The 12105-nt window shown below is 42.7% G+C and overlaps 1 protein-coding gene across 4 annotated transcripts in view; it reads left to right on the plus strand.

Annotated features, from left to right (window-relative positions):
* Positions 1–11450, plus strand: part of zswim7 (zinc finger, SWIM-type containing 7) — a 28564-nt gene extending 17114 nt beyond the window's left edge. For all 4 annotated transcript variants that reach the window (XM_061248933.1, XM_061248934.1, XM_061248935.1 and 1 more), the window contains 2 exons: positions 8767–8871; positions 10533–11450. In XM_061248933.1, the coding sequence (XP_061104917.1) occupies positions 8767–8871; positions 10533–10649 (222 nt within the window). In that variant the 3' untranslated portion in view covers positions 10650–11450. The remainder of the gene's footprint in view (positions 1–8766; positions 8872–10532) is intronic.
* The last annotated feature ends 655 nt before the right edge of the window (positions 11451–12105 follow it).

Genomic DNA, 12105 nt, shown 5'->3' on the forward strand with positions numbered 1-12105 from the left:
ATGTGAGGACACAATTAAATGCCTAGCTCTGCAGGGGATGATCTGTAATCAGTTCGGAGAACTAACAAGCATGCTTTGCGGGGGGGGGGGCCTGTCTCAGGGGGTGTTCGACACACGACAGGAATGCACGCTTTTATCACCCAGTGCTAGAAAATGGACTCTTCCCTGGTGGATGAAAGCAGCCATTTGCAGGAAGGAATAATAGACCTGACCGTGGGGGTCATTGTAGCCGCACGGAAGCTCGATACGCGGGTGCCGTTCCAGAAGGCCACGCTGCGCGGGGGAACGCGTGTTTACGCTGGCGGGACGCGGAATGTGCGGCTCGTTCTGGGGCCGGGGGCGCCGAAATCTCACGCTCCCCTACACCCCACAAACCCTGCTCTGATACATAAAACGACAGGCGCACCACGCGCAGACAGATGTAAGGGCAGGGTAGAGCACGAATGTGCAGTCAGGACAGCGTACTGGATACTGCTTGGGACTGTGGCTAAATGGTTCATTCAGTTGTGTTGTTGACGGGACTTTTATTTTTTGTCTGGATGTTTCTTTAAGGGACTGTGTAATGTTAGAGAGGCACATTCAGGCGGGCACACTGTGCCTAAATGATTTACGGTGCTGTGTTTCACATTGCAAATCCCGGCATGTGAGAAAGCACACGTCAGGCTGTCGAGGATGTCCTAAAGCTTGCGTTATATTTATTTGTGGAAACTTGATATTGTGACAAGGTGGTTTACATGTTGCTGTTCAATGAAAACATTAGTCGGAGGGAGGAGGAGGAGATGTACTCTTTTACAGTACTGCTTGTCATGTAAACCACCATGTTGAGCAGATGGATGATGCAACCTCCATCTGGTTTTGTTTGTGTAATTGTGAGCAGGAAGGACTCTCTCTGGGGTTAAAGCTGATGTTAGCACGTTACCACATAGCCATTGAAACACCAAGCCATGGGAGACCACCATGCAGTTCCATAAAATTGAGATCAACATAAAATATAGCACGTGTATTCCTTTTTATAAAATTATCCCATAGGAATAATTCCTACATATACACTCACTGAGATCTTTATTAGGAACATTGTTTCTTTATTACACCTACTTATTCATGTGATTATCTAATCAGCCAATTGTGTGGCGGCAGTGCAATGCATATAATCATGTAGATAGGGGTCAGGAGCTTCAGTTAATGTTCACATCAACCGTCAGAATGGAATAAAAATGTGATCTAAGTGACTTTGACCGTGGAATGATTGTTGTTGGTTTGAGTATCTCAGAAACTGCTGATCTCCTGGGATTTTTTCACACACTAGTCTCTAGAGTTTGCAAAGAATGGTGCAAATCCAGTGAGCAACAGTTCTGCAGACAGAAACACCTTGTTAATGAGAGATGTCAGAGGAGAATGGCCAGACTGGTCAAAGCTGACAGGAAGGTGACAGTGACGCAAATAAACACACATTACAACAGTGGTATGCAGAAGAGCATCTCTGAACACACAACACATCATAACTCTTTCTGCATAAGCTACAGCAGTAGAAATCTAAAAAATAAGTAATAATAAGTCATAATAAGTGCTCACTGAGTGTTATACAGTGTCATATATCATATATACAGCGGCTTCAGAAAGTATCCAGACCCCTTCACTTTTTTCACTTTATTGTGGTGTAAATTTAATTTTAAACGACAGAATGAGCAATATTTACTCAACAATCTACACTCAATAACCCACACTGACAACGTGAAAATATGTTTTTAGAATTTTTCGCAAAAACCAATGGGCAATTTTATCAATTCAATATTAAATCTACAACACAATAAAATGTTTAGAAAGTGAAGAGGTCTGAATACTTTCTGAAGCCGCTGTACATTTATTGTATATATAAATGTTTTATAGTGTCTGAGAGGAGCCTGCTATAACACGTGTGCCTCTGGGGCCGTCTGTCTGCACGGATCAGTGGGTGGGCTGCCGTGGTTAGAGCTCCCTCAGGGCCTATCAGATGTGTTGTCATAGTCCATCTCGAGGTCAAAGGTCAAGACTACTCCCCCTGCTCCAGGCATTGGCTGAGATGCACATTCTTTTCCCCCCATTATTTCTTCCTTCTCAAACTTGCAGAAAATATGGATTTTTAATATGGAGTTCAATGAAGTGATTATTAATTAGGTTCCAGCAACCCCACCCCCAAACACAAGCCCAGGGATTAGTCATATTGGGGTTCTTCACTGTGGCATAAACAAATATAACCCGATGCACAACTTTTGGAAAGATAACCTCAACATTATTCATGTTAAATCGACTTTAAAACAATCTGCATAGTAAGCATACAGTACTTGATTAGATTGCTTAAATCTACCAGAGTTTATTTTACACTGAACATTTTGCTATGTCAGTTTCTGTTCACTTAAAAAGTCCTGCGCTTATTTACCCCGAAGCTGCACAAATAATTTGGTCTTTTTTTTTTTTTTGGCAGGCTGCCATCACCAGCTTCCAAAAATATTTTTAGACCGGGTCTCTGAGCCTGTCCAACTGTACTTTGGCTTTGAAAATGATGCATGGCCGGATCACTGAGTCTATGATTTACTGTCACTCCAAGGTTTGATTTAGACGCATTGCTCTCTGTGCTGGAGGTCTTGCCTTCCCACAAGCCCACAGCCCCTCAGCCCCTCAGCCCCTCAGCCCCTCCGCTCCCGTATGGGCCATTATAGCTGCTGAGCTGATGTGTTCTGACCCAGAATCCTCCAGGGCCAGGGCGCTGGTCTCCATCGCAGCCCGAGAGGGACCAGATTTTCAATGTACAAAAATTGTGTGGTGAGGTCACAGCCAGAGCTGTTTTCTTGGGGGGGTTTTTTGCTGCTGTGGAGCGGAATTGTCCCATTTATTTTAGGAGCTTTTTTTGTGACCCCTCCCCCTCCCCCTCCCCCACCCTTATCAGCCTTTGGCAGTGTACAGTGTGACTGGAACTATGAGTTGTGTTGGAACGCTGTCTGAGATTCCCCTACAAGTGTTTAGTGGGCTGGGAGATATGATCATTCACCTTGATTCACCTTTTTGCACAAATGATTGAGATCATCCTTCAAACTTATCTAGAAAACTACTTTTGGTATGAACCTTGATTAGCCTTAATTGGTTTTTCGCAATGCTGCAGTTTTACATAGTATAAATTAGCAATGTAACATGGCTCATGGGCGACATGGCTCAGTCTGTAAGAGTAGTCGTCTGGCAGTCGGAGGGTTGCCGGTTCGATCCCCCGCCCGGGCTGTGTCGAAGTGTCCCTGAGCAAGACACCTAACCCCCAAATGCTCCTGATGAGCTGGTTTGAGCTGCCTTGCATGGCAGCCAATCGCCGTTAGTGTGCGAGTGTGTGTATGAATGGGTGAATGAGAAGCATCAATTATACAGTGCTTTGGATAAAGGCGCTATATAAATGCCAACCATTTACCATTTAACATACATTACATTGCTAATTGTACATTAATGCTCAAGCAAACTCTGACTTCTCTAAATTCAAAGTAACCAAAAAATTGTTTACACTTACAAACAGTTACAAAACTTGCAAAAACATTTCTTTATTAAACAATTCATGATACCAATATCATGGTTATTAAATTGTTAACTGTGTTGACACAAAATCCCATAATATGTACCACACAAATTTGAGTGATTTTCTTGCCCATTATTGTGCACCAGTGTCTTGAGGCCCATGGTACTTCTAGAAATAGCGACAGATTGGCCAACTAGCTAGCTTAGTAACATTGCTCCAGATAGATCTGATGAAAATACATCAAATAAAAACTGCCAACAAAGAGGTATGCACACATCTGTAGTCTCGGACACGAGCAGCTGCCGCCCAGGCCTCACTGAAGGAAGGAGAGTACCTTGAGCTGTCTTGAGGCATGCGCCATGATTTCTTGGTTTTAGCATCATAGCCAATCAGACAAAGCTCTTTCAGCTCACCATTGTGATGTCATTAAGGAGGTATGAGCTGCTGTCTTTGTGTGCTTCCTTCACATGTGGTCACTTGTTTCTAATGAAGTGCCACATTGATAAACGAGGCATTTATTTCGCAAGTCAGTTGATAACTTTGAGGAATGACATAGCTCTAGACTTCAGGGGAAGAATTTGTTACCCCGTTAATAATGGAGCACATCCTGCCATCTTAAAAGCATTACTTACACGGGTGAATCAGATTTATCTGCTGCGCCCTGTCAGCACCCCCCTAATGATATATCTGTAGGAACCAAAGTCGTACTTTTGATAGAAAAGTACTGCACAACTGAAGTTCAGACCAGTATTTTAACTTATGATAGGGGTGCGGTCACGCATCGTTTTCACACTTTTAGCTAAAGAATAAGTGTATGAACCTCTGCGATGTCCTTGAGAATAAAAATGGACTTAAACTTGAAGACGGTGACAGCATAGTGCAATTGCTGTGCGAGGATATTGGCGCTGACTCCAGCCATAAACTCATGCCACAGGTTATCATATATCAGTTGAAGCGTCTATTCCGTAATGTGTCTGTCTGTACTGGTTTAAGAGACACAAGTTGCAGTTTTCAGTTATCCCGGTTGAGTACAGTGAATCTGGAAAAAAGTTCTACCGCTGGCCTATATTGTTTTGGGGAACACTGTACCATACGTGGGGCTGGTAAGAGTAAGGAATTTACCTGGAAATGTTAAAAGGTTTTGTTTATCAAACAGATTTTTTTTTCTTAGTTATTCACTGTATGATTTAGTGCAAGAGGACTATATGGCGGCTTGTTCAGTGATTAGGTTTTTGAGTGTTTATACATTGACTATATTGTATGCATTGCACTGCTGCCACACAATTGGCTGATTAGATAATTGCATGAATAAGTAGGTGTAATAAAGTAATAATGTTCCTAATAAAGTGCACGGTGAGTGTACATAGGGTTTTTAAAATAATTAATCAGCTAGACAAAAACGTTAAAAAAAGACCTCTAATTCCCCAGCTATTGAGTCATTCATCACATTGAAATACAAAAATTAACTGACTTAATCCAGAGACAAAAAAGCTTCGACTAATATGCAAATGTATGCTTTTTAATTATTCATGAGCTAATTTGGATATGTTCCTAAAAAAATTTGTCCTAATACAAAAAATGTTTGCATTTCTGTTCCCATTCAAAGAAAAAAAAGCATTATTTTCATTGGAGGAAAGGAATTTGTTTTCACCTGTGGTATCTCCCCTTATGTAAGCAAAAAGACTGTATGCTCTTCTAAGGCCAGTTCCTGCTCGGTAATACAGGTAAAGTTAATAACACACGAGCCAGCTTGGATGCTAATCCAGCTTGGACGCTTAGATGATGTAATCATCTGTTAACAGACTCTACTCAGCATTCAACGCTTATCTTTTTCATTACAAAAACAGTTTAATCACTTCAGATAACATTATCCCGTTCTATCACTGTTTACTTTCCCAGCTGTTGCTTGGGCTTAAAGTAAACAGTAGTAAACAAGTAGTGACAGAGAAAATTCTCAGCTCATCCAGGAGATGCAAATGCCTCACCCCGCCTCTCTACCACAACTGTAACCGTCTCAACCCTTTTGAATTGCTCTGATAGATTTAAGCAATAACTCACGACAGGCAGTGGCATATAGAAATTTGTATCCAAACATCATAATATAGATATTATAGACACAATCCAAAAAAAATTTTTATTAACAGTTTCATTACAAGAATAATTTACAAGGAGGTACTTCCCGCATGCTTGCAAGTAGTGCCAGGTGGTTGCTATATAATGTTAGAAAACTCTAACGTCGTTCTGCCAAACTCACTAGCTAGTTCGTTTGCAAGCTAAACAAGAGTTTATGCCTTTTTGACGTTTATTTGTACCAGTGTGCAAGCACTGAAAAACTGTTCAACATTAGTGGGATCACGCTGTGTAGGTCTGCTCGTTTTATTATTTGGAGAAGTGCTGCTCTGCTTTCTTCGGTCCACAAGTTTCCATGTTGCGGTCAACCTAAAGCTCTCACACTTCTGCCTGCTTACGGACACAAGTCTCTCTTGCAAATCAAGACTCGCATCGGATAGTTTCTGAATCACGTGGAAGCGGAGGCAGTGTGTAGCTCTGTGTCTCTGCTTGCTTGCGAATTCTGGGCAACATTGTTGCAAGGTGATTGAGATGCATCACCTTGCATCAAACGTTTTTTCATTTTGACTCGAATGGCTGCTTTGCCGCGGAGTGTTACTTGAAATAGAACTATAAACAGGCATTCGAACGCACAGCAGTGGTATATAGAAAATGTTTCACTGCTATGAACCAATCAGATTTCAAGATTTGTCCTACCTGTTTTATATTTTGCATTACATTTCTGTTATATCTGGACAGCTGGGTTCCTCCTGAGACTTCTTCCCATCGGGGTGTTTTTTCTCACCACCGTTTGAAGGTTTTTCTCCCCACTGGGGAGTTTTTTTGTATTTGTTTATTTCATGTACATGGGGTTTGTCCTTTTTGTTTTTGCCCTTCTGTTGCTCTGTAATACCTCTTTTTGTAAAAATAAATACAAATACAAATAAAATTGTATTGAATAGAAGCACCAATGAAAAAGATGCGTTCATGTTGAGGGAAGCAAACCCGGATGAGCTGTGAGCAGTATTTTTCAACAAGTACATCTGAAGCCTGTCTGCCTGTCGCTGCAGTAAGTGTGTTTTGCTGAAACACCTTTTGTCTGAAGACTTCTTGTGGTCACCGGGCAAGGCCTTGCAGTACACAGACCCTAACTCGACTCGCCCAAAAGTCACACTTTTCACAGGCGAGGGAAAGTTGAGTTTCTTCCTGTTTTATTCAACCTTTGTGAGACGTTACCGTACCTCTGCTCAGTACGTAAGCATTCCGCATTCGGGCAACGCAGATAACAGGAACGTGAGATTACGCTACTTATAACAGCCGTAAGGCCATAAAAGCTTTGTGAGAACTTAAAGAATGTCTGCGCAGAGCGTAGTTGGGGCACGTTTCTTCTGACCCTGGATTCATCGGCGGCTGTTTACTTTATGGCAGTTTGGTGAAAGAGCAGCGCACATCCGGCCCGCTGCTGTTTGGTCAGTTGGTGAATTTCCCATGCAGCGTGCTGAAGGATATACTGCTGCTAGACCACATCCATATGCAGCTGCCCTGAAGGCTTCTGCCAGAGGCTTTCTCTGCAGCTCTTGTGATCGATGCCTTAAAAGCTAAAGAACGTCATTAATCATACTTATGCTTTGCCTCAGAGTGTTATTGTTTGATGGATGGTTAGAATTCATAACTTAAATGTAGTTTTCTGCGCTCAGCTGAACAGAGTCTGGGTGCGTCGCAATCAAAATAATTAGTAATGATAATTTGTCATTTAGCTGACGCTTTTAATCAAAAGCGACTTACAGTTGATTAGACTAAGCAATATGGGGTGAAGCTGCGTTACGGTGTGTAAAATCCTTTTTCTAGAAATCGTAACTTAAAAAACGAGATGGACATGAGGATTAATAAATCACAATGTGTAACTGTACCTGTTGACCTCCAGTGCAAAATTATTGTGAATTTATGTGTAGGTGTTTTTCTGCAGTAATGGAGGGAAACTCCTATTTTGTGCAGTTGAAGGATCTGTTAGTCTGAGCTCCGTGTCAGCTTGTATTTTGTGGGCTTATTGTCATTGACCCACTGAGACCCAGGAGAAAAAGAAAGAAAAAAAAGCTGAGGTTTTGTGACAGTAGGGCAGTAGGGCGGCCTGTAGCGTAGTGGTTAAGGTGCATAACTGGGACACGCCAGGTTGGTGGTTCGATCCTCGGTGTAGCCACGATAAAGGCCCTTAACCCTGCTTAATCAACTGTACGTCGTACGTACGATAAGAGCGTCTGCCAAATGCCAATAATGTTATGTAATGTAATGTAACATAATACAAGTGTCTTAGACAAAAACATGTTGCAGTAAATTATTTTATTTCATTTTAATGCTAATGTCCCTTATGTTGAGAGAAATTCTGTATAGAGCTCAGGGAAGCCAGAATTGAATGCCCTTGTTTAAGGACGCAGGGTCTCGGGAGGTTAAGTAAACAGATTGAGGGTGAGTCTTGTGATGGTACTGGTTATAAATCAGATGGTGGCTGGAGGGTGACTCCTGCTGACATCTGAGACGTGAAGATGGGCCCTTGAAGGTGAGAATTGCCCACCTCTGCTCTTTTGTATTAATATTTGTGACAAGAATATTGCAGCACTCGGCCTTACTGATGGAGTAGGGCAGGAAATGGGAACTATTATGGGGGGGTCTCATGTTACCACTTTGTCAGTATTAAATGTCACGTTAAGCCTATGTCCCTGTGTTCAGAGTGCAGAGGAGGTGAAAGGCTTTTCTTTACCTCCCTGTAGCATTGGCGTGTGAGATCGAAATGTTGTTTGATACAAATAAACATTTTTTGATACAAATAAGAATAAAGCATTATATTGGGTTTTGGTGTGCGGTGCGTGTATACCTCTATAGCTCTATACCAGTGGTCCTCAATTCTGGTCCTGGAGAACTGCATGTTGTGCTGGCTTTTGTTGTTACTCAGCACTTAATTGATCAGTTAAAGCAGTTAATTGCGCAGTTAACTCACCTTGCGTTTGAATTGGCTGATATTAAGACAAAAACCAACACACTCTGCGGCTCTCCAGGACCGGGAGTGAGGACCACTGTTCTACACTATTCTTTTGTGTGGGCTTCCAGTCTACCCCTCAGTATTTTCTGACGGGTGTTGGCGGTTACAGATGTGTCGTTTCATGCGAGTTTGTGTGGCCGTTTTGTCTCAGGTGATCGGAGGGTCGGGACGCCTGTACACCTGCTACACCTCCTGCCACTACTGCCCCTGCCCGGCCTTCGCCTTCTCCGTCCTCCGGAGGAACGACAGCCTGCTGGTAACCACCGCCCACTTCCTGTCCGGAGCGTCCGAGCGTCACGTGCGCGTAGCGGCAGCTCGGCTGCAGTGAGTTCACACTGCGGAGAGGAAGCCAGTAATGCGTCGTTTATTAGCGTGTGACTGAAAAACAGCGGCAGGCCTGAGGTTACCTTAGTAACAGACAAGGCTTTGTCTCTATTATGGATTCAAATTTGTGTGATCTTTATTTCTATGCAAATCCAGGCATATATTGTTGATAACTGCTAAGAGTATACACACTCGCCAGATTCCTTCAGATTAGAAGTTATTTTTTTATGACGCCAAAAGGTCATATTGCCAACCACAAATTATAAAGCCAATTCTATAAAAAAGGGAAAATCATAAATTCTTTGATTCAGAATCAAAATGCTCGTCAGTTGTTATTTCTGCCACACATACTGGTTTTGTCTAAGAAAAACCAAACATTTCAAAGATGCACAGTTTACAGAGTATCGCTCCCTGCAACATCCCACCCACTGCTTGTCCGTATTATTAGTTTTATTTGTTTATTTTTTTTAAAGGGCATTTTCAGGAAATGCAGTACGTTCTGAGTCTCAACTGACGTCTTAATGATGTTGCTCTGAGAGGACACTTATCCGCCTCCATAGACGTGGAGCTCCAAACAAATGGCTTCAACTCTCGTTGGCAGTTTCAAAGTTTCAGAGAAAACTCAATTCAGTATATTGTATCTCAAGGTGGTACTAGTCACACAAAATGTGGGTTGCAAGTGAAGTTTAAATAAGAAGAAATTATACTAATTTCATAATGTTCTTTTTAATTACACTTCCATGCTAAATCTAAGATATATTGCTCTTGGTGGATTTCATCCTTGGCCTCTTCTTCTATCTCTCCTGCCAAGTGGACTCACCACAAGCATTGCAGTACTTTTTCTGATTCCTGCAAATACGTGCACCAGACAGGATTTATTCTCTGGAGAATGGCTCTAAAATTAGCTTGCTCTTCTGAGAAGCAGAAAGCGGTGACGACCCGGTGGCTCCTTGCTCTGTGTTCCGTGACGACATTAAAATATCCTCAAAAACCTTTTTCCCCAGGCCAAAATTCCTCCCATTTAATGTTATTTGTAGATGAGTAATACTGTTGAATGAGAAGCAATTTGGTTAACTTGAGACAAGCTGACAGATATGATGTCAAGATGGGTCTCATTCTGTATAGATGTAGTCCATTCAGTCTGCCCAGAGGCACTGAACATGCAAACAAGAGCTTGGTATCTCATCCATCAGTACTTTAGGGGCTTGGGTTGGATTCTGTGTTTTAGAGCTGCGCTAAGAACCATGCAGGGGAAAATTCTTCTGCTCATCAGTTGAACCCTCTCTCTGTCTCTCTCGCTCATATTTTATCTTTAAATGTCAATGTTTGTTGTCTCTGTCTCAAAACACTCCTCCTCTATCTATCTCTGTCACTCCTCTTCCTCCTCCCACCCCCCATTTCTATCACTCCCAAATTCTCACTGTGCTCCTCCCCTCCTCTCCCCTTTTCGCTCCCCCTGTGCCTCTCTTTCCCTCCCGCTCTCTCATGCATAATACATGCACAGTCGGCTGTTTATCGGAGAACTGTTCATTTTTTGAGCTCTATAGCATTCTGTGTCTCCCCCCCCCACCCTTTGTCTTCCCCCCTCCACAGTGTAAACACATTCTGGCTGCCTACCTCTGCCAGACCATGGGGCTGTCCCAGCAGGAGGTGGTGACCAACCAGCAGATGTCCGACATTCTCTCTGGAAAAGCAGGCCAGGGCACATAGGCCCCAGGCCCTGGAGGTCTACACTCGACACTCCCCCATTATTGGCATTTGGCAGACGCTCTTATCCAGCCCCCCTTAGTCCCGGCGCACATACTTGCGCTTCTTTGCCTTTCTGAAGCCCCTCGTCCCTGGGTGGATCAGTTGGGGGAAATGTTTGGTGCTCCTAGCAGCCAAGCAGGCTCTTCGTGTCACTGCTACGAGGCATCTTCACGTAGGGATGCCATTTTAGGGCACCCTTGCTCCAGTGGTGCTGGAATGGTGTCCTCAGTTCCTTAGTCTCACCCGGGTAACATCCTTATTGAGTCATTTGCGAATGTTGACTTAGCTATCAGATGGCCTGGCGGGCCCTTCCAGCTGTTGCAGGGAGGCCTTCATAGCAGTTATTACACTAAACAATATGATGGCATATAAAAGATGGTGGCTTGATAATGGTCTACTAACTCTTTGGTACACATGTGCGCCATCGGGTAACCATTTTGCCTTGAAAAAATCGCAAAACATTGTTGGGTATGTTTCCATTAAAGAAATCAACTAGTCTAAATTTTCATTCAGATAAATATTGGATTTGTCTGATAAAATCCAATGAAAAAATGTATAAATGGAACCCATTTATGTTTGTTTAATTGTTCTACCTTATTGGTCAGTCAATTAGTACAGTTCTGCAAACTTTTATTTTTTTTGTTAGTTCTGTATAACTTTGTTGTGTCGGTTTGTTGGTCTGTATTTTGCTGATGTAACACTGTGTTTTTGTTTGAGTATTTTGAGCTACTATGTCCATAAAAATGTACATCTGTTTCCTGAGCTTGTGGTTTCTTTCTAGAAGTTTTGTTTATTTTAAGATGACACTATCGTTCTTCTGCCAGCCCTGAACAACTAAGCTGTCGAAGATGTTTTGTATTCCCATAGATAGTTTTCTTTTCTTTTTTTTCTTTTCCCTTTCCTGGCTGGGCGGGGTACACATATGGATTGCATGCCGTTACAAGTGTTTGCTGCTGCGTCGATGTACAATGCAGTCATGGAGTTCAAAGCATAATGTTAATGTTATTGCAGCTGCCTACAGGCGTCTGCAGTGTTTGTGATTTTATGTTTGTGGTTAGATTAAAACACTCAATTGCCCAGCTGTGTGAAACTTGGACCCACTCTTGTGATTCGGCTGTGTCCGGTTTAGATGTGGCCACTTTCCCATTGCTTACTGTGAAAAGCATTGGTCAGCATTGGGGGTGACTGACCTGCCACACGCATTCATCTTACAGTGGTTCACCCTTTCGGCTGTGAGGGCATGTACAGTATAGTGGACCTGTTAAAGAGTCCTAAAAGACCCAGTATGGTGTGGGGAAACCCTGCTTTTGATTGACACAACCAGTGAGTCCCATGTTATTCATTCACATTGTCATTCAGTACTGTATTAGTCATACGGATTAGTCATTCAGATTTTCTTCTGTGGCTAAGTCGCTTA

The sequence above is a fragment of the Conger conger genome, chromosome 7, assembly GCF_963514075.1.
Source record: "Conger conger chromosome 7, fConCon1.1, whole genome shotgun sequence".
Classification (NCBI taxonomy): Eukaryota; Metazoa; Chordata; class Actinopteri; order Anguilliformes; family Congridae; genus Conger; species Conger conger.